The following is a 23,623-nucleotide window of genomic DNA, read 5'->3' as shown; positions in this document are numbered from 1 at the left end:
TTGAATTAGGAATGTGCATTCAAAAATCAATACAGTAAGGTATTAATCATGTGAAAGAAGTTTGTGGCACCATTGGTCTCCATAATGGTGCGTAGTTGTACAATTCATTAGGCTTTAAATTTCGTCTTGGGGAATCTTATTTTAACGCTTTGCCTTGCACACTTACCTCATATTATCATGTTGATTTATAGGTGTTTGTTGGTTGTAAGTGTTATATCATGGCCATCTTATTTTAAGTTATATCATATTAATCCTTAGTAATGTATCATACTTTTCAAACATTATAAAAAATATATATTTTCAACATTGCTACATGATCAAACATAGCACTACAAAATTAAGTAATTCAAGTTTCTTTTAATTATGGTGCTTTCTCCTCGCATACGTAAAACACGGAGTTCGTATGGTTTGGCTCTTGAAACGTTTTCTTAGTTGATCCTTCAATCGGTGATACAAATTACTATTTTGCGATTTGTTTATGTCTTCATGTTCAACAAGAAAGCCGCCACCAAGATGGCCAAACAGGTTGAGAGTTCCCATAACACGTTCTTTTTGCCAGTTCATTACCTATATAAAAAAATAGTTTTTATTGGAGCCAAATTAGATTCCACCTTGAGAACATGACTACAATTTCTATGGATTGAGATAATTTATGCTCAACTATAATTAACAGGGGTAACCAATGTGCAAATCATAGACCATGAGTTCGCAGTTATGAACTCTTAAGTAAGCACATATATGGATTTACAGTTTACTTAGTAAACCAATGAATGAATATCATCCTTGCTCAACAATAACTAACATGGATATCTAATGTGCAAATTAGAGCAAATTTTCACAGTAATTATATCTTAAGTGTGGATTTAAAGTTTACTCAATAAGTTAACAAATGCAAAATCACTCATGCTCCATTATCACTATCAAGGATATCTAATGTGCAAATCATATAGCATGGGTTCGCAGATATTAAGTCTTAAGTAAACACATATGTAGATTTACAATTTACTGAATTAATCCAAGAAAAATGTAAGCGGAAACATTTCAGAAACAACAACAACCAAAATAAGAATACAAAATCTTAACTCTAACCTCAACAATCCACATTCAAAACAAAAGCCCATCTTCGTTCTTGCTTTTTACACAAAAAATAATCACAAGCAATACGCAAAAATAAATACAACTTCCCGCCACACACCTTTCGAAGAAGCGGTCTCGATTAGATTTCACCACAAAGACGAAACCCACAAATTTACGCCACTACAACAATGACGACACTACAAACAACATAAAAAATCCCTCCTTTCCACTCCAATGGATACGAACGTCGAAGCTTTCGTCCAATGGGTAAACCCACATTGTTACGACGAATAAGAAGAAGATAGGTTTTTAGGAAAATAGGGTTTGAAGATGAAGAATGGTGGTTGAAGACGAACATCAATGGTTGAAGACGATGAACAAGATGCTTTTTAGTTCAACCATTTACACTTCCGTTTTCTATTTTTTCTCCTCCAATTTTCACTCCCGCTTTTTACTTTTTCTCCTCCCGCTCTCTTCCAAAAAACCAACGTAAAAATTGAAAAAATAGAAAACATATGCCACGTCACGTTGCAAGAAAAGTGATAAAAAAAGTAGATGTTAGTATATCATTTTCCTTTATCTTATGCTCTTACCTCCTAAATTCCTATATGTTTTTAGAATCTAAAAACCCCCTTATTAACTTCAATGTCCTACTTTATATTTAAAAATGATTATACTTCATTGCACTACTCACTTTATTACATTACTCCCCGCCTTTTATCATAATGCCTTAGAAGGTTAATGATTTAATCAAAATTAGACTTGCTGCCCACCATCACACTTATTTGATTGACACACATTTAGTTTTAAAAGGTGAGGGCTTCTCCCTGCACCCCCAAAGATTCTTCAGTACCCCAAAAATGACATAATTGACCCTAATTAATTTTTTACCTGTCTCGATGGTTGAGATAATTAAACCAAATTTACTGTGGCTGATTGGTATTTACAGGGTGCTGCACCCCCAATTCATGTATTTCTCCTTCCCCGTTCTCTTCCTTCTTCCTCCGCGTTCTTTCTTCTCCTTCCTCTGGTCTCATTATTATTCTTAGAGCAGTGGTCCCAACTTTCTCTCTTTCATTTTCATTTGAAAGTGCTTTTGCAGTGGTAGTGGTCCCTGGTTTCATTCTGTGTGAACTGGGTCCTGCTTCAGGTGCTCCAAACTCTGCAAGGTCATCCACACGTGGTTCAAATTTTTTAAAGCTTTCCTCGTTCTTTACACGTTCCAAGTTAGTATTCGTTTTTTGTTAATGGTCTTTTGGAATCTTTCTTGTTGCATGGAGTTATATTTCATTTTGTGATGATTACTGATATTCAATAAAATGCGAAACAAATTTGGTCGGGTTTTTCACTGAAACGGATGTTGAAATCCGTTTTAGAGAAGTGTGAAACAGATCTTGACATCCGTTTCATTAAATATTTTTGAAAATTTAATGAAACGGATTTCAATATCCGTTTCACACTTCTCTTAAACGGATTTCAACATCCGTTTTAGTGAAAACACACACTCATTAAATACAAAAAAATAACGAAACGGAAATTGAAATACGTTTCTGGTTTTTGTGAAACGGATTTGTAAAATCCGTTTGAAGAAAAAACGAAAAAAAAAAGCTAAAACGGATTTTGAGATCTGTTTCTCAATTTTGTGAAACTGAGGTTGAGCCCTTGGGTAGGTGAAATTCCTTCACTACTACTTAACACTCTTAGTGGTGTTAGCTTCTGCCCCTCCTTTCTTCACGTCGTGGCAACGCTGCTCGCCTCCCCCTCCTTTCTTCGCGTCGCGGTTACCCGGAGCAGCAGCAGCAACCACTCCTCGCCGTCAAAGTGGAGCTCGACGAGTATAGTGCTTTTGTGCTATTCTCAAATGGCTATTCGCTCATTTTTCTGACAGTTTTGGGTCTTTCACTTTCAGTTATTCTAGTAGCTGCTACTAGTACATTCCAAGATTTCTGTGTGGCAGACCCACAAGAGAAAGGTATATATAGCAGATACAAAAGTTATTTTTTTATGATTATTTTCTTTTATGATAGTTACATGTAATAATATTACTTTAAAGTTTATGTTCACCATGGTTTTTGATGAATATTATGGCAGTGTTGGTGAACGGGTTGGCATGCAAAGATCCAAAACTCGTTGAGGCCAATGACATCTTCTTCAGCGGTCTTCACATAGCAGGAAACACCGCGAACCCTGTTGGGTCTAAAATGACACCAGTTTTTGCTTCTCTGTCAATTTTGCTATGGCTCTCTGTATTTAAGTTGCACTTGTTTGAGATGTACAGAACAAAAGTATGCATATTTTTCATGTAAAAGTGATATCATAATTTTTCTGGTATTATCTGCTGCAGAGAGGCTATGAGCATTCTCTTCAACGGAAATAGTTGAAGAATTTCAACTAAATGGGTCAAGAACTGTTATCCTTGTTTCAGCTGGAAACAAAGAGATTGCTATGGCTTATTGGCATCATCGGCAGCAGAAGCACCAAGTTAAACAAATCAAGGTGATTAGGGTAGTTAAAATGGCATAAGGAAAAGCCATATCAAGAAAGAAGTGAAATTTATTCTCAATGTTGTTCTTGAGTTTCATATTTTCTCATGAAACACCAAACAGCTCTCCAATTTTCTCGCAAGATCCATCACAATTGAGATATGGAAGAAGAAAAAGTTCTCACATGTTACCCGAATAAAAGAAAAGAACGTTTGATCACACTACAAAAAGTCACTGAGCTAGTGAATGAACCATAATAACATGCTAAATTATTCGGTTTTGTTTGTCTTAAAATGATTCCTTTGTTATAAGACTCTGATCTGTGTGCCTGGGATACCCACCAACCCCACTGTCACTCACACACAGAACCATAATCATAGTTTTTTTTTTCTTCTCTTTAGCTTGAAGGGTTAACTTTTCTCTTTGGGTCTTATCCCTCTTTTGGGACCCCAAAAGTCAATCTTTTTAGTGTTCCTTTCTTCTGATCCTAAAGCATGCATTTGATTAGGGTAGGTGCAGGAGGTAGACTGCTGGAAAGTATAAAGAGAAAAGATGTTTAATATTTACTTTTTACTACAAGAATAAAATTGGAATTAAAAAGAATTTTGGGGTACAGGATAAATGATTGGAGGTCGAGGGAGAAGCCCTCTTAAAAGGTTTACATGCTGAAGACTATTTTGCATTAAAAAGTTAGCTTTATGTGTTCCTGTTTTAACTATAAAAAAGTTTAAGTATGAGTAAGTTTGACCCAATATATTACTTAAACTAATTTTTAAAAATAATACTTATTCGGAATCAAAGATTAAGCCAAATCGTTTCGTGCCGGACCACAAAACAAGAGTCAATCCAAACTAAAGACCGACGACTGACATGAGTTAAAATAGTCTAAACAGATAACCGAGAAAGGTCCGGTTGGGTCGAAGGCCGGCCGGCTCAAGACGACGGCCCACGCCGAGAGTTCATTCCATGCCCTGAACCCATACAATGACACAAGCTCACAACAGAGGATTATAATTTATTAATAAGTACGAACCTAAACCTAAACTCCTAGGCAAGGCATCCTTCTAGCCAGAACCAAAATTATCTCCTAGAAAATTTCAAAGTGCACATGAAAATCCTACAGAATAAAACACGACATAAAAAGAAGCGACAAACCAAAAATGCTAGAGATCTTCTTAGCCAGACGCATAGGAACAAAAAGCACCCACCTCTAATCATGCCTAGCTTGGAAGTCCTCCATGAAAGCCACCAATTTCTGAATTCCAGCCAAAGGCATAGCATTATAAATAGAAGCCCTCATGCCACCAACAGACCTATGTCCCTTGAGCTGAACCATGTTCTCTTTTGCAGCCTCCTTGATAAACTCTCCCTCAAGCTCTGACTTCTCCAACGTGAAGGGCACATTCATCAATGATCTCACAGGCTTCTCCACCGGACACTTATAAAACCCCTTGCTCCCATCAATTGCATTATACAAAATCTCAGCTTTCTTCTCGTTCTTCTTCTCAACCTCCTTCAACCCACCCTGCTCCAACAGCTCCTCAAACACCAACCCGCACATGTAAATGCCATAGCAAGGAGGAGTGTTGTAGAGTGACCCGTTCTCAACATGAATCTTGTAATCAAGCATCACAGGAGTAACACCCTGTGCACGCCCAATCAGATCATCCCTCACTATCACAATTGTGACACCAGAGGGCCCCACATTCTTCTGTGCACCGGCATAGATGACTCCAAACCTTGACACGTCAACAGGCTTGGAACAGAAATTTGAAGACATATCAGCAACAAGAACACCAGAGGGGTTCTCTGGAAATGGGTAGTCCTTGTACTCAACCCCATGAATAGTCTCATTTGCACAAATGTGCAAATATTTGGCATCTGGGTTCTGCTCAAAAGTCCCAACATGTGGAATCCCTGTGTATTTTCCAGATTTCCCAGACCAAATCACACTGGGTTTACAGTATTTTTGGGCCTCCTTGAATGCCTTATCGCTCCACGAGCCAGTGACAACGTAATCGACGGGGTCGTCAGGGGTGCAGAGGTTGAGCGGCACGGCTGCGAACTGGGTGGTGGCGCCGCCCTGGAGGAACAAGACGGAAAAGCCCGGTGGGATTTCCAGAAGGGTGCGTAGATGTTCCTCGGCCTTTTCTATTATGAACATGAAATCCTTGCCACGGTGGCTCATCTCCATGACGCTCATGCCGGATTCTCCCCAGAGGTAGAGCTCGGACTGGGCTCGTCGGAGTACGGTCTCGGGCAGGGTGGCGGGACCGGCGGCGAAGTTGAAGACGCGCTCTTGGGCCTGGGCCTGGACCGGGATGGGATCCTGTAGCTGGGCCGGCGTGGAGGCGCATTTGATGGGCCTGAAAGTGCGCGAAGAGGGGAGGGAAAAGGCGGTGGTGGTGGTGGCGGTGTGGATACGGTGGTTATGGTTTGGGTGAAGAAGGTGTGAGTGAGGTGAAGTTGAGATCGACATGGTGGCACAGTGTTTGTGCAGAAAAAGAAGGAAAAAGGAAATGAAATCAGAAGGGATGAACTTTTTGCTGAAAGTTTCTTTTTATATTTTGGAGGTGTTAGTTTTGGCAAAGATCCAGTCACATAGACGGAAAATTTTGCCCCCTTATTTCTTTACAAACAAGGAAGAAACCTTATTAAAAACCTTATAAAAGATAGTTATTTCATATATGTGGGTATATTTTATTTTTAATATAATAATCCAAAATAAATTTTTAATATGATCATGTTATGTTAATTTTATTTAAAAATTATTAATATATTTGATATTTAATAATTATAATGTATATTTTTGGAAGTGAAAATTAATGTTCCTATATCATTAAAAAATATTAAATATTTTATTGAATTTGTCAAGAGAAAAATAAAAGATATATTTTAAAAATTAATTACATATTGATATTAATATTTTTTTCCTTAAAACAGACGTAATTTAAATTCTACAATTTTTTTTCTCAGAAATGAAATATATCAATAATCAACCAAGTATTGATCAAATAATAAAGGCCTCAGAATAGGTCATTGCAATTCAATTCTAAATGCCGTTAGTGCGGTGGTTCAATGAAACACGTGGTTTTCACGGCGGAAGTGTTTGGTTCATATTTGTCTTGCTACTTTGGACTAACTGTCGCTCATTTAAACCTACTTGCAGCACATAAGTCTCCGAAAAAACATCCAAGGTTTGTAGAATAAAAGTGCACTAAATTAAAATTTTTATTTTATTTAAACAAATTTTGTTTCGTATTTCAAAAATCGATCATTTAATTTTAAATTTTAGTATGTCTGAGTTTTTAACTATTTAATGAATGAATTTTTATTCAACAACTGAAGTGAATATATTAGATTTATAATTTAAATAGTTCAAAATAAATAAATAAACAAACAAACGTACATAAAATCGAAAGTTTGACTAAGATTATGATTTTCTTAATATTAAAACTAAAATCCTTAAAAAATTGAAAGGTACCAAAACAATAATTTAATAAATGAACTATGGGAAACACGAAATGTAGTGATCTTATTTGCTTAACAAAGAAATTAATGATTAATTTAATTTAATTCACTTACAATAACAAAATTATATATTAATTTAATGAAATTGATTTTTTTTATGGTTAGCTGTATGATCAAAGACCTTTTTATTACAGGAACTAATATTATATGTACCTAGGGAGCGTGGTAGTTTGTGGTGACATTTTTTTCTTCTTCACGCTTACACATCATGGAAGTGTGCTGATAGGAAGACGTACTATGTTTAAGTAAACTTTTATCTAAAAGGGTATTTGTAAAGTTCACTTCTTGTCTTTTAAATCTTTTTGGGTCTTCTTTAATTAAAGGTCTAAGCAGCGGCGGATCTTGACTAATATTATTGGAGGAGTCAAAATAATACATTCAAAATTTATACATTTAATTATTGACATTAATACCGTAAAAATGAATACATAATTTAGTATAACAATAAGCTACATCATTAGCGGGAAATCAAACCACACTTAAAATTCAAAACAAAAATCGATGATAATCAAACTACACTTAAAATCCAATTATAAAAAACACAGAGTACAATCCATTTTCTTCTATATTCATAAAATAAAAAATCAATATACAATAGACTCATTAAATAAATTATTAAATTAATATTTCACTATCAAGTGAGACAAAAGATAATTACCTTTTTCTTTAATTCTTCGAGAATAGAAAAGAACAACTAAGATATGAGAGCAAAAATAATAAATTTTTTTTCTCTTGAGAAACAAAAGAAAATAGACATATAATGGAACCACAATTAAAATCTAATTATAAAAAATACACAGTACAATACTTTTTCTTCTATGTTCATAAAATAAAAAAATAATATAAAAGAGGTTCATTAAATAAATTATTAAACTAATATTTCACTATCAAGTGAGACGATTCTTCTTTTCTTCCTCGAGAATGGAAGAGAACAAAGGAGAAATAAGAGAAAAATAAAATATTTTTTTTTTCAGATACAAAAGAAAACGAAAACACGTAAGAATAAAAAATGAGAAAAATTTGTGAGAAACTCAAACTATAATAAAAAATAATAATAAAAATATCTTGATAAATCTTTTTATTCTTTATTATGTATGATTTTATATTTTATTATTTATTACCATTAACTATTATTTTTATAAAAGAAAAGAATATTTGATTTAATATTTATAATAAAAAAATCAAAATACATAATATCTATATAAAAAAAATTAAAATACCTATCATAAAAAAAATTCAAAATATTTGGGGGGGCCATGGCCCTCCCCTGCCACCATTATCCTCCGTCACTGGGTTCCAGGTAAGTCTATTTGTTTTTCCAAAACTTTTTGAGTCTACTCACTTCCATTCTGCCTCGTTTTTTCATTCATTTTCTTTCTTCTCTTTCTGAAATAGAATAGAAGTTGAGCTAGAGCAGTTACGAAATCCCCCTTTAAGTTAGCGGAACGTTCCTTCCTCTACGTAAATCAATCTCCAACCTCTGTCACATCTTCGTTTTTTCTGCTTTGGAGCTATAATTCCACTTCGATTCTTGTATGGAGATTTGCTTTCCCTTCCTGTGCCTTGTGTTTTCAGTTTTGTAGTTGTTTCTGGAGGTGTAGTACCTTTCCATTGGGGCTAATTTTTTTTGCTGAGTTAACTTCTGTCAAGGTAAGGTAAACTAGAGCTTTAAAATTTTGTTTAAGTGTCTTGCATATTTTGTTTTTGGTCTTGAATTGTGCTTAAAATGTTGTTTTGATGTTTATGGTTGTGTTTTTTTTATTTGTGTTGTTTGGGATTTTTGGCTTTTGCATGTTGAAACCAGTGAAAACATGTTATGCTAGCTTAAGCGAGAATTTTTAACTTAAGCGCTAGCTTAAGCGAGAATTTCTAGTTTAAGCGAGAACTTTAGGTTAAGCGACAATAACAGAATTTCACTTTGCTCTCTGTTCGAATTTTAGCTTAAGCGATATCAATCTAAATTAAGCGAGAATTTTTAGCTTAAGCGAGATCAGTCTAGCTTCAGCGAGAATTGCTACAGAATTTTAATTCCTTACTTTAACTTGTGATTGACTGAGTTAATGTTAACAATATGATGTATGAAGCTATGCATGAATGATGTGACATTATTATTTTTTACTTGTACTTGATGTGTTTAGCTTGAGATGATAATTATTCGGAGATAACATGTGAAATGTTGATAATAAAAGGGTTTCAAGGAAAATATTTGGTGATAGTGTGGTTAATGTATGCCTTGATTTAGGAGATGTCTAGATAAATAAGGTATTCTGAACTCTAATAATTACTCATGTAGAGTAGAGTGATTATGTGGTGAGAGTGGTAGAAGATCCTAGTCTTGGGAGGTGTTTAAGCCTAAGACATATTGGGATTTACCTTGTGATTGATTGTGTGATAACCCCTTGTGGCTAGACTCTGCAGAGTTTAGAAATCACTCACACTCACGTAGAGTAGAGTGATTATGTGGTGAGAGTGGCAGAAGATCCTAGTCTTGGGAGGTGTTTGAGCCTAAGACGTATTGTGATTTACCTTAAGATTGATTGGGTGATAACCCTTATGGCTAAACTCTTCTGAGTTTAGAAATCAACGCAGGTGCATACTTCCTTAGAATTCTATATCAAGCGCATATTCCAAATATCGAGTCTAAAGTCAGTTGGGTGTTTAATTGAGTGAAAACTTTGTGAGTTGATGTTTCTTTTCTCCATGTGTGTAGTCTTGGGTGATGTACTTATGTAACTATATTTATGTATGAATGCTTAAACACACTAGCTTACCCTTCTTTCTTTCTATGTTTGTTTCCTTGTTGTGTTTTCCTTTTTGCAATGATCACCAAATGTTGGTGTGAGCAGATGTGGAGACTCCTGATGATCATCAAGACGACGAATGTGTAGTTTAGGCTTGTTGGTTATTGCTCTTTTGAGCATCTTTTGTAAAATTGGTCATATGTAATTTCTTGCTCTATTGAGCAATCTTTTGCCAATCTGATTTATGTTTTAAGACATGTTTATGACATTGTTCTATGTCCATGGTACTTCTATTTTAAGTATATTTTGGGATGACTATAATGATTAAATTCTGATACTTTTTGTTTTTTGTTCTATTTTATTATACTATATAATTTTTATTCATTAGTTATTTTATTAAATGAGATGTCAAGCTTAAGACTAATATACACTGAAGGTCACAGTATAATGCACATATTAAAATTATAAATTATTAATGCTATAGTAATATTTTATTTTAAAAGTTTAAAAAGACTTTAATTTTACAATAAATCTAGATTTGCATATTTAGGATATTATCTTTATACAGAGTTATTATAAATCCTTTCTAGCCACTAAAAATTGGAGATGTTTTTCGCATTTGTCCTAGTAGCATTAAATATTTTCAAGTTGACAAACTCACAATGTAAAATACTTTTAAGTTGATAAACATTGAATATTATTTGAATCATAGTCACTCTAAATATACCGTATTGTTTGAATAATAATCTCTATTGTTTGAATAATAATCTCTCTTGACTAAGACTTAAGTATTCTTTAAACCTAACTACTCTTGGCTAAACAACTTTGTTTTGACAAAAGAGTGATCTAAAAGATCATAAGTTTATTAACTAAGAGAGGTTACATCATAAAAGATATGAGATGATAAATACTTTTTTAGGTTGTTAACAAACCCCAACAATGATCTTGTTCACAAGCTAAAGCTAAAAGATCGTCAAAGATTACAAAAACTTTGAGAGCAATGTAGTGTTTAATACTAGAGATGGCAAATAAGCACATCTCCAATATATTTTTCATCTTATTATATTCTTTATGTAATTATGTTAAAATGATGTATGTCAATTAAATCTTTTTTATGTTTCATAGTTGAATATTTCTATTATTTTTTAATATTTTTATTTATTGTATATTTTCCTTTCTCATAAGTATGTTTAATAGTATAAACCTTTCATTTACTAGGTAATATAAAAAAAATTCTTTACTTATTATTATTAATTTTTGTTTCATTTGTAGAACTTTTTTGTTTCGCTAAAACAATTTTCGTTATTTCTCAACCATTGAGTATATATGTTGATATTTGAAAAGTTTTCTTACATCCCTCTAAGGTATTTTTCATCTTATCATATCATTAATTATACATTCTTTTTCTTTTTACGATTTCTTTCAATAGCCTCTCAACTTATTTCTAAGACACACATTTATTAATTTTTTAATATTATTATTTGTTGTTTATTTTCATCATGTAGAACACTATTTCAATATATTTTATCTAATTATTTTTTATTTTCTAACACATTATCAATCATACTGTAATTTTTTTACTATAATTGTATAAATAACTTTTATTTACTACAATATAAAAATTTAATGTAATTGCCATGAATATTTTTTTATCACTATCCAACATATATTAGAGTTCAAAAGATACAAGATCTATGTCAAAAATTATATTATTATCTTTATTATTTGTTCTTTGTGTCATTTTGATCAAGTGATATATTATTATTTTTATTAGTGTATAAAAAGAGATTCATTAGAATTTAAAAAAAATGAAGTAAACAAACATTTAAAATAGTTTGCAAATTTAATAAATGTTTTGGTTCTCACGAAATTTTATTTGTTATTCTAATCTAAAATGTAAATAATTATAATTTATTTCAAAGTATTTGATATCCAAGAAACAACAATCCCTTAATATTGAATATTTGATAATATTATGTTTCCTTTATCGTAATTTTTTATTATTTTTTGAAAATTAATTAAAATTAATATTGAAGTATTTGATATTGAAGAAACAACCATCCTCCTAATATTGAATATTTGATAATATTATGTTTCCTTTACAGTAATTTTTTATTATTTTTTAAAAATTAATTAAAATTAATATTGAAGTAGTAAGAGAACGGATACATGTATGAGTACGGGATTATACCGTTATCTGGTGGGGATAAGGATGAGACAAAAGTTTGAATATGAAAATATGGATGAATTTTTTCTACAAACATGTGTATGAGATAACGAAACTCGTTCCTGTTCCGTTGTCATTCCTATCTAATACACACGTGCTTTAAGCTTGACATGTAATATGTCAAACAAAATCTTTTGTAATGTTTAATTAAAAAATCTCTTCTTCTAATATTAATTATAGTTAAATAATAACGTGCAATCTAAAAGATAAGAGAAAGAAGGAATTACAATATTGTATTGTTCGTTTGTTAACAAAGACAATATTTAGTTCTCAATCAAGTTTTACTAGATAGACCACTATCGCAAAGATACAAATAGGTATAATTTAAATCCCAGAAAAAGTCACTCCCAAAATAAACACAAGAACTATTTAAAACTTAAACTCTTGTCTAACACGAGTATTTTTTTGAAATTTAATCACTCATAATTTACATGAGTTCTTTGAAACTCAACGATTTTTTTACTAACATAATTATTATTTGTAATGCAATCACTCTCGGGAAAAAATGAGCACAGTCAATTCTAACTAGACTACCAGAGAACACGAACAATATTATTCTCACAACAACTATAAGGCTTGAAACTTTTTTATGTTATTTTATCATCGTTGTCGTTAATGGACCTTAATCTTTCTTTTCCAAAAAGGTCTTATAAATCTTGGAAGAAAAGAGATTGTGCACATTATTTATTGTCGTGTTGTGAGGATAATTTATTGCTACTACTTCTTTTTGTGTCTGTGCATGTTTCAAGGCTTCAATACGTATTAAATGTTCTTAACGTGGCATTGAATGTGTGTGGCCAAATGGTTGAAAGATTTTCGTTCTCAAACAAACATGTTGTCTACCATTAATGATGTGCTCAGCACTTCCAAATCTGGCTGACTGGATTTGGATCTCAATCAAAGTAGCTTTTTGCCAATGATTTTCTTAGCGCTTTCTAAACGGTTGAGCAGATTAATTAGGATCCCAACCACACTTTGCTCTACGCCTACTCTTGAATTCCATGTATAAACTCCATCGCTCTCCTAAAACACAAACCTATCAATGCATTTATATTTGCATAATGAACAAACTTTATCGTTATTTATTACGCTAAATGTCATTATACTATTCGTTTCTACCTCAACATATATATATATCGCAAATATATTATTCCATCAACAGTTGTCAAATGATTGTCCGAGATATCGGGATCGGGAGAAAAATGATAGTAAAATACAGAAGAAAAGAATGAATGAGCAAATTACAGTCTGAATAAGCAAGGTGATGGAAAAGGAAGAAGGAGATAGGAAGAAAAGGACGGTGTAAAGATGAAAGTAGAACGTGGCAACCACAAAACCTTTGACCTCCTTTTTAGCTCCTTTCACCCACATCTCTCCACGACTGCTCCGAGGAAACACGACAACCGTGTTATACAACTCGTCCATAGACACGCGTTGGTAATACCTTAAGCTATCAAATAGAATATTTAACTTGGGTTTTCCACTGTCTGGTCGCTTACCCTTAGAAATCTTAAGGTAATAGGTGTATCTTACATAAAGTAGCTCATTGGGCAAATTCCTGAACTGTTGATCAACCACATCGGAGCATTCCAAACTGCTAAGGTGTCCAATGGATGAGTTCAATATTATTTCCACTCCAGCGTCCTGTGCTGTGTTTTGCAGCATCTTCATTTCAGTTGATGTTAGTTCGTTCAGTCGTGAAGGATCTGAGCAATCCTCAATAACAAGGTAGTGAAGACATTTTATGTGAATCTCGCTCGCAACCCTCATCAGTTCCTTGCACCCTGCAGATAAAAGCAACTCATCTTGTTTCTCCGGACACCAAATGGGACCATCATGGCTTTGCAGCAGAGAGAGCTCAGCATGCAATGGGAGATAAAATTTGAGAAATCTTAAACAAGGCATCTTTTTAAAAGTGCCTAATCTCAAAGGAAAATCTTTAATTCCAGACACATCTATCTGCATCCCCTCCACCTTGTCAGTTCTCTGAAAATTTCACAATGCCAATGAAAAATTAACACTTATATGCTGATTGAAATATAGTTGCCACACAAAGACATTTTCATGGAATTAATTATGGTGTGTCTTTCTCTTACCAGGTTCTGTTTCAGTACATCAGATACTTCCATAGGATCCCTCAACCGGCTGCGTTTTCTGGGATATTTAGTAGATTCTTGACGAACTATTTCACAACCCATTTCTCGGATCAAGTCATGAATCTGTATCCTGTTATCTGATATTGTTATCAGAGCTTTTTGCTGAAGAGCCTCTATTCCACTAGCTCCATGAAATCCCCAAGCATCCAGTTGCTTGATCACGTAATCTTTGTCATCGTCTTTGAAAAAGAATGCAATGTCTAGAAATGCCTTTTTCTCTACTTCATCCAAACCATCGTAACTGAATCTTAACACACTTTGAATTTCCTCATTGGGATACTTCTTGATTTTACTTAATGCACACTCCCATGTGTCTATACCCCTGGAATGAAAATCTGAACCTAAAACTTTCAAGGCTAATGGATTGCCCTGGGCAATTTTAACCACCTCTTCAGATAGCTCTTTATAACCCTTTCTGGGTTGGTTTTCATTGAAGGCATTTAAGCAGAAAAGCTTGAGGGAATCTTGAGGATCCATTTCCTTGACCTCGTGAATCCGATTAACTCCTCCAGTGGTAAGCACACGCATATCTCTACTTGTAACGAGCACTCTACTCCCTGGGCCAAAGCAAATTGGCTTGCCAATAAGATATTTCAATTGTTTTGGAGTATTCACATCATCAAGCACAATCAGAACTTTTTTCCGAATCATCCTTCTCTCAACAGAATTTAAGATTGTTGCTTTGTTTGTGCCACTTGTATAAAGACCTTCTCCCTCCATTAGTTCAGATATAAGTTTCTCCTGTAAATTACTCAGTCCGTGTCGTTCCACTTCTTCTTTCACATTCAAGAAGCAACAACCTTCATATTCAGGAGAATATTTATCAAATATAGTACGAGCAATGGTTGTCTTACCTATGCCACCCATGCCCCAAATTCCAACAAAACGAACTTCACTTGATTCCTTTAGCAATAACGATTGAATCTGTGCAATGTTTTGATCAATTCCAACGAGGCCGTTAGACCCACTTGGGCTAAAGTTGGTCAACGTTCCAGAAATGCGTTCTACGATTTCATCGACAAGATCAGATTCATCACTAGATAAAAAAAAAAGAATAGATAAGACAGGAGAAAAGAACTAACACATAATAGTAACACATTAGAAGTGTGCATCGGGAAAAAGAAAATGAAAGAAAAGAAGGCTCACTCAAAATTTTTTGGATAATGAAACCCTGCTACATGACTAGCCTTTTCCAAAGCTGATCTCCAACTTTGTACCATGAGCATGTTTTCCTTGAACATGAGCATGTTTTCCTTGAACCTTTCTTCATGTTTAGCCAAAGCAACTGCATAATTCCCTCGCTTCGACCGCACATCTGATGGATCTACATTGTAGAAAACAGGTAGAAGAATCTGTTTGTTTTTTTCATTGCATTCAACCATTTTGGCAAGCTCTTCCAAGCACCAGGGTGATGAAGCATAGTCTTCTGAGAATATGACCAATAAAATCTGTGACCCTTCAATTGCTCTCAGAAGTGCGGATGATATTTCATCTCCCCTTTCAATTCTCTTGTCCACGTAAACATCAATCTTTCTGCGACATAATTCCTTATTCAAATGGCTAAGCAGACCATTCCGTACATCGGGCCCTCTAAAGCTGATGAAAACATCATGCTTTAATCCAGTGGCAAGACAAGAGTATGGAGGTTCCATTTGGACAAAACAAGAGCAAATCAAAAACCGTCTTAGTGGATCTGGCAACCTTTAACGCAAACAGCTTATGTTCCAAACTGTAACGTATCTGTAAAAGACAAACTGGTAGAAAAAATTAGCGTATTGACGAGGACAAGCAAGAAAGTTAATGATTAGTACAAACCTGTCAAATAATCAAACTTGTTGAAATTGAAACAATTTTTTTGTAATGTGGAAAGTGAAGACATTGGATGAAGATGTTTGTGATATAAAGATTGAGAAATTTAAACCAAGTCAAAAGGCGTGTTGCGCCTTCCAATAGTATATTTACTTAAAATTCCGACTAGTTTACCTTATCCGGATATATTATAAAGAAAATGAAGATGTAGCTGTACACGTATTTCTACGTAATTATTGTGGATTTTTTATTCGTAAGTTGTGTTGGTCAAAATATTATGGTTTTTAAATGAAAAAAAAAATGAAAAACTCGACTTGAGACACAAGATACCGACGAGGAAATAGAAGGTGTTGCACCTACCGACGCTAACAGATGTCAATCCCTGCCCACTATTAATTACAAGATGCTCTACTTTGAATTCTACCAAAGAAGAAGGACAATGGTAAATTTATTTTGATACATCTATTCAACACTTAAAAAAAAAAAAAAATATATATATATATATATATATATATATATATCAGATTTAATCAATATTTTATATGTTTTTAAGTTATTTTTAAAAGAAAATACAAGAATAGAGGTATAAACAAATCCAACAAAAACAACAATTTGAATTCAATTCACTACTAGGTAAACAATCACAGTATTATCTACAAGGCAGACGCTTTTGTTAGCATACACCAATCTTTTTAGTTTATTTATTTCTGACTCTTGGGGTTAGCATGTGTATAATCATATCTTTTCTAATATTTTATATACAGTCAATAATATATAATCTTCTTCTTCCTATATTTTTTTTATTTTTTATGTGATATTAGAACCCCAAACAATTTATGATTAAGAAGAGATTCTTGTATTATTTCCTTTTTCCTAAGCCATAAATTTTAAGTCTCTTTCGCAAATTAATTTTTATGATTAAGAAGGGGATTATATATTATTAAGTGTATATAAAATGTTATAAGAGGTGTGATATATATACACACAAAGCTAACACTAAGAGCAAAAAATAAATGAGCATAAAACATGAGTCTATGCAACTTTTCAGGTTTCACTTGATCACAAGTTTGTTTTCTGCTTGGAAAATTTTTCATGTTTTTTTATGTCATTTTAAGGTATTTGCAATCCTCTAATATTGGATTTGTATTTTATTTTGTTTGTTGCTTTTGTTGTGTTTTTTTATTCAATTTGTTATGGCAACTTGTAAAGATGATTCTCTTCCATCTATTATGTGCAATTAGATGGTAAAAATTATTCCCATTGGAGTTATGTGATGAAAAACTTTTTTCGTGGGTTATATTGCAGGTGCTAAGGCAAAATCAATTGACACCAAAACCAATGATTATGTTATTGCTTTAGAGGTATGAGAAGTTGATAACTTTAAAATTATCACTTGGGTCAATAATTCTTTCACTCACTCGATTGACGCTCAATTGATATTGTAAAGGAGGTATGAAATCATTTATTATTAGTAGAGGTGTCGCAACCGAAATGACGACAAGATGACGAACAAGAAATAAAATTTGAAAAATATAGAGTTTGGAATCATCATCATAGTTTATTCTGAAAACTCACGAAAAAACCAAAAAGATAAGACAAAGGTTTGTAAAAAATCAGATTTTGGGTCTGGGAATCGGGTACGTGTGAGCAAGGTATTAACACCTCACAACGTTCGTCCTAAGATAGTACCTTTAATTAAATGTACAAAAGGATGTGCTTTTTAAAATTGTTTATTTTCCCCAAAAATAAAAATAATAAAAGAAAGTACAAAAGAAACAAAAATTATTTTTTTAATTTTTTGGACCCGATAAGGATAATGCTCGCACCTACATATCTTCATTCACAATGGAGAACCAAGGTTACGAGTAGAGAACCTTGTAGAGACTATTGATTTGATTTTTTATTTTATTATATTTTTGAAACCTTTTGTTTGTTTTTTGGTATTTTTAATTATTTAGAAATAAGTGTCATGCGACATGAGCGGTTCGATAAACACTAAATTAAACAAAGAACTTTTTTTTTTAATTTTTAGTTTGATATATTTTTTTTATATTTTCTAAAAAAAATTTAAAAATTAGTGTCACACGGCGCGAGCGGCCGCCGAGTAGACACTAAAGAAATGGGGGAAATATATTTTATGATTAAAACAAAAGGGTTAAATATGTTTTTGATCCCTTAACTTTCAGTAAAATTTGGAATTAGTCCATTTCGAAACTTTGGACCAATTTAGTCATTCATCTTTCGAAATACGTGGAGTTAGTCCTTTTAACTAAATTTTGTTAAGTTTATTTGATGTTTCAAACGTATTTCAGGATTGTATTTGAGTTGTTTATACTGTTTGACACATTTTCACTTTAATGTTAAGTCAAATATTATTATAAAACGCGCTTATTGGGCAGAGGTTGTATTTCATGTTTTATCTGCTGTATAAAAAATTACTCAGCATCGATTGGGTAGAGATGTCCAAAAAATTCGTACAAGCGGGTATCTACAGATAAAACTTGCAACGGGTAGGAAATGAATATTATAAATGTATACTCGCAAATAACGGGTACAAGTATTTTTTGTACCTGCAAGTTAACAGGACGGGGTACGATATTATAGTATCCGTACTTGTGCATCTCCGTACCGATATACTCTAATTTAAATTAAAAAAAAATTAAAAAAACATGATTGAAACATTAACACATTAATTTTGAATGAGTTATTTTTTATCAATTGGTTTTAAAAATTCTCAATTTCTTTTTAAACTATCATTCAACACTAATTAAATGGTTATTTGGACTTTGTTTGAAATTTATGTATTGTATTTTATTTGAATTTATAGTTAGAATGAGTTGTTAATTTTTTTTTATAAATACTCACGGATATTCGTGAATATTAAAAAAATATATGGGTACCTGCATAACAAATACCAGCACAAATAAAAACATACATATATATATGACAAATCCGGTAGGTAAGATACTAAGGATGTACTATCCGTAACCTATTCACCGGTTGACATTTTTACTGTGTATCAATCAAACGACATTGTTTTACTGTTTGCAAATTAATAAAATAATTTTATTTTTAATATTATATTTAAACCATTGTGTTTTATGTGATATCGTTTGGATCATGTGTAATTTAGCCAACTCTTGAAATGAAGTGAGAAAAAAAAAAGTTAAGTGGTGGATTTCAGCAATGCGAACCGTCGGTCGTTGACTGGCGGGACTCCTTCATCTTCACGGATTAAAGTATTGCTTCTCTTTTCCACCACCGCGCCTCCTCCGAAACTGTCGCCCTCTCCCCCACCGGCGCCTCATCTTTTTGTTTTTGGTTTTTGGGGACTGCCACCAGACTTTTCCAATTTTGCATCACATGTTTTTCTCTTGTTTTATGGTTTATGGAAGTTTTAATCAACTGTGGTGTAAAGTTAAATCTCTTGTTGCATTTTGATGTGTTCAATTTTGTTCCTTTGCTTAATTCTTCCTTTCTTTAGCCATGGAACAAATTAACATACTATTTGGTCAACTTTTTTAATTGTCGAATTTTTACTAACTTATATTCATCTTGGCCGTTTTTGGTGTGCTTTTTCTTGTGGTTTGATGTGATAATCGTTATTTTCATGTTATAAAGCTTGAATTTTCCCGTTTTTCTTCCATAGTTGTTGTGTTATGAAAAATAATTGGTTGATTAAAATTTAGTCTAGTTTTACAGAATCAAGTAAGTGAGTTCACATTATAACAAACAACTACCGAAGGGGAGGCATATAATACTGCAGCAATAAAGTTTACCGGTGTAATCACAGTAACCAATAATATATATTTAAATATATTGAAGAAAAAAAAAACACAAAAAAAATGTTTAAGAAATAAATGAAAAATACAATACTAAGAAGTTAACCTCATAAACTTTGAAGAGAAGAAGCACCTGCAACATATTTTAAGGGGTAATCTGGTTGACCAGGTTTCTGACTGCCATAAGATGGGTCTCAGCTTCTCCGGTGCTCCGTCACTAAAAAAGAGATAATTATAAGTTTTGGAAGGAGAAAGTTTTTCTCCATTTAGGTTGGATCCACATTGATCTTTATGAAAAGTGGGAGAGGTTAAATTGTCTCTATGTGGCACTAATAAAGACTAACTTTTCTACTAGTATTTGGGGTTCTATTGATCAACATGATAATGTGAGAGATTTGTTAAAGGTTATTGATGAACAATTCATCATATTTGATAAATCTCCTACCAACACTATTATCATGTATTTTTCATCCTTAAAGCTCATCGGGACTAAGGGAGTGCATGATCAATCATACACATAGGGGGCATTGTGACTCTACTAAAGACCTTAGAGGTTACCATGTCTTATTCCTTTATGGTACATTATATTTTGTATATTTTGACTCATCAATATGCTCCTTTTAAAAGTGCTCATAACACACATAAGGATAAGTGATCTATTAATGAATTAGTGACCATGTGTGTTCAAGAGGAGGAAAGGTTGCTAATGGAGGAAGGTCATATTGTGAACTTTCTCTTAAGAACAAAATCAAGTTAATCAGAAGGGAAAGATTTTTGTTAAGCCAGTTATAAAGAATGAGTCCAAGTGTTTCTTTTGTAAAAAAAAAGGGAATACATGAAGAAGGATTGCGCTAAGTTTAAGAATTGGCTAGTGAAGAGAGATAATTATTTTACTTTTGTTTGTTATGAATCTAATATGACTAGTATTAATAATCACCTATGGTGGATTAATTCTGGAACTACAATCCATGTTTGTAATACCATATAGGGTATGCAAAGCCTAAGGGGACAAATGGGAAGTGAACATTGCATCTATTCAGGAAGCAAAATGAGTTGGTTTTTAGTAGTGGTTTTATTTCGTCTTTAGAAAATGCCTTTTGTGTTCCTAGTTTGGGTAAAAACTTAATTTCTATTTTGAAATTTGCACATATGGGTGTTTCTTATAATTTTATGGAATATGGTTTTACTTTGTTGAATAAATTGAAAGTTGTTGACTTTTGTGAACTATGTGATGGTCTTTACTCCATTAAATTACAAATTACACTACTTATAGTTCAATGCATGTTTCTGTTGGGTTAAACAGTGTGTTATGAATGAGAATCCCTCTATGTTATGACAACAGAGATTGGAACATATCTCCATTAAGAGAATCAAGCAATTAATAAATGATGAAGTACTTAGTACTTTATATTTTGCTGATTTTGAAACTTGTGTAGATTGCATTAAGGTTAAGCAAACTAACAAGTCCAAAATAGGTGCTAAAAGGAGTTCAAACTTACTATAAATTATTCATACAAATATTTGTTGTCCAAATATTGATGCAAGTAACCTGAGATACTTCATCACCTTTATAGATGATTACTCACGATACATGTATCTTTACTTACTTCATTCTAAGGATGAAACTTTAGATGCCTTTGATGTTTTTAAAGCTACAATAGAGTTACAATGCGAAAAACAACTTAAGATTGTGAGATCAAATAGAGGTGGAGAGTACAATGGTAGATACACTATGGGATTGTTGCCCAATATACTTTGTCTAGTTCTCCGGATCATAATGGTCTGGCAGAAAGAAGAAATCGAACTTTAATGGATATGGTGAGAAGCATGAGGAGTCATGCAAAGCTTCCTAAATTCTTGTGGATTGAAGCACTTAAGATGATAGTGTATAAAGTGAATTGAGTTCGAACCAAGGTTGTTTTAAGAACACCTTTTAAGTTATTCAAAGGTTGGAAACCTAATTTATGACACATATGCCTTTGGAAATGTCATTTAAAGTGACATTTTATAACCCACAAGAGAATAAACTATAACCTAATACTATTAGTCGATATTTCATTGGATATGGTGAAAAGTCCAAATGTTATAGTGTTTTATTGTCCATCTCATAACACTAGAATTGTAGAATCAAGGAATGTAAAATTTCTTATAAATGACTTGATTAGTGGGAGCGATTTAATTCAAAATAATCATAATGAAATACAACCCTCTAAATCAAATGATAAATTAGTAGTCATTCATGCTCCTTTGGTTCAAGAGCGTATTAGACAACTAGTTATTCAAGTTCTACAAATTATTGGAAACAGATGAAGTTGTTAAGGAATCAATTGAGCAACTAGTTTCTCATCAAGGTAGTAAAGCAACATTAATAAGTGTATTTATAATAATTAGATTACAACATTGGAGCCGAAAATGATCTTGAAAAGGAACAAATGAAGAATGTTTCATATGCTTCATGTTTGCCCTAAACCTAACATTTCACAATTGAAGTTCTGGGAAGATATTAGAGTAGTCTAGGTGTTGACCACTAGAAAACTGCAAAGAAGATAATCAAATATCTTCAAGGATTAAAGGGTTTCATGCTCATATACAGACAAACTGATAGTTTGGAGGTGATAGGCTACTTTTATTTAGATTTTGTTGGTTGCATTAATACCAAAAAATCAACATATGATTATGTTTTTATGCTAACTAGTGAAGCTATATTTTGAAGCTGCAAAAAGCAGACCTTAACTGCTACTTCCAATATCTAGTATGAAGGTTGGGTTTGTTCCTTATTTTGAGGCTACCTCACATGATGTATGGTTGAAGAGTTTTATATATGAATTTAGAGTTGTGGAATCAATTGCTAAGACATTGAAGTTGTATTGTGATAACTCTGTTGCGTTATTTATGACTAAGAATAATATAAGTGAAAGTCAAATTAAGCACATTGACATTAAATGTCTAGCCATAAGAAAGCGTGTTAAGTGGTCATTGAGTACGTTAGCAGTGAGTTGATGATTGTCGATCCTTTAACTAAAGGCATGCCATTCAAGAATTTTAAGGATCATTTAGTGCAAATGGAAATTGGTTCCATGTTATGACAATTATTATTTTTACTATGATAAAATTCTTAGTCAATTTTTTTCATTTTGTTGTACACATATTTGTTTATTTTGAGAAATTTTGTTTGACCCCGATTAAACATGTGGTTTATTCATTATAGGTAAGAATCACTACAACAATTTATAGTTTAGACCACACTAAAATAGATAATGGCTAAATAAATGTAGTCTAAACATATAATAAACAACATTTTTATAAATGATGTATAAATATCATGAAAGTCCATGATTATATAATTGTTGCTTTAAACTATGTGGGCAAAACTAGTAAAAATGTGGTCTAAAAACATAAGTAATGTATAAAATCAACATGTAAAATTGTTGTCTATTGTGAGAATTTTAAACAACGGTTTTAAAAATATTGTCATACTAAAAATCGTTGTCTATTATCTATAGCTACACTCACCTATACAACGCCTAAAAAATTGTGGTCTAATCTTTAGACCACGGTTCTTATAATTAATATCATAATTTTATGCCGTTGTCTAAAGTGATTTTTGTTGTAGTGAATATTTGATGAGAGACTTGATATATTGTGATACATGAGAGATAATACTCACTTTTGGAGGACATGTCACCATGATCCTTGTATTTAGTTTCTTGTATTGATCGATAATGGGATAAATAGACCAAGTGGGAGAATGTAGGAAATTTTTCAAATATGTGATATGTTAGATAATATGAGATATTCACATGGTCAATTATTTTCA

The 23,623-nt window shown here is 32.6% G+C and overlaps 2 protein-coding genes across 4 annotated transcripts; both read right to left on the bottom strand.

Annotated features, from left to right (window-relative positions):
• Positions 1–334: 334 nt before the first annotated feature.
• LOC114175766 (phosphoserine aminotransferase 2, chloroplastic-like) lies at positions 335–6,173 on the bottom strand. Of its 2 annotated transcripts, none has more exons than XM_028060558.1 (2): positions 4,769–6,173; positions 335–567 (listed from the first exon to the last, which is right to left on the bottom strand). In XM_028060558.1, exon 1 carries the CDS (start codon positions 6,037–6,039, stop codon positions 4,771–4,773), a length of 1,269 nt encoding a protein of 422 aa, XP_027916359.1. In that variant the 5' UTR covers positions 6,040–6,173; the 3' UTR covers positions 335–567; positions 4,769–4,770. The 2 variants fall into 2 exon arrangements, with proteins under 2 accessions (XP_027916359.1, XP_027916360.1); XM_028060559.1 differs by lacking the exon at positions 335–567 and adding an exon at positions 4,317–4,531.
• A 7,014-nt stretch (positions 6,174–13,187) lies between these two features.
• On the bottom strand, positions 13,188–16,106 carry LOC114176420 (disease resistance-like protein DSC1). Of its 2 annotated transcripts, XM_028061462.1 has the most exons (4): positions 16,031–16,106; positions 15,362–15,955; positions 14,156–15,251; positions 13,188–14,045 (listed from the first exon to the last, which is right to left on the bottom strand). In XM_028061462.1, exons 2-4 carry the CDS (start codon positions 15,865–15,867, stop codon positions 13,215–13,217), a joined length of 2,433 nt encoding a protein of 810 aa, XP_027917263.1. In that variant the 5' UTR covers positions 15,868–15,955; positions 16,031–16,106; the 3' UTR covers positions 13,188–13,214. The 2 variants fall into 2 exon arrangements, with proteins under 2 accessions (XP_027917263.1, XP_027917262.1); XM_028061461.1 differs by lacking the exon at positions 16,031–16,106 and having other exon boundaries at positions 15,362–15,998.
• Positions 16,107–23,623: the final 7,517 nt, after the last annotated feature.

Source organism: Vigna unguiculata, chromosome 3 (assembly GCF_004118075.2).
Source record: "Vigna unguiculata cultivar IT97K-499-35 chromosome 3, ASM411807v1, whole genome shotgun sequence".
Lineage (NCBI taxonomy): Eukaryota > Viridiplantae > Streptophyta > Magnoliopsida > Fabales > Fabaceae > Vigna > Vigna unguiculata.
Note: the sequence above shows the minus strand (reverse complement) of the source record. Positions and strands in the feature narration are given on the sequence as shown.

Coding starts and splice junctions, on each gene's coding strand:
- LOC114175766 (XM_028060558.1), bottom strand. CDS start 6,039: ATGTCGATCTCAACTTCACCTCACTCACACCTTCTTCACCCAAACCAT.
- LOC114176420 (XM_028061462.1), bottom strand. CDS start 15,867: ATGGAACCTCCATACTCTTGTCTTGCCACTGGATTAAAGCATGATGTT. Junction 15,252..15,361: donor CATTATCCAAAAAATTTTGA/GTGAGCCTTCTT, acceptor TTTTTTATCTAG/TGATGAATCTGATCTTGTCG. Junction 14,046..14,155: donor ATGTACTGAAACAGAACCTG/GTAAGAGAAAGA, acceptor TGAAATTTTCAG/AGAACTGACAAGGTGGAGGG.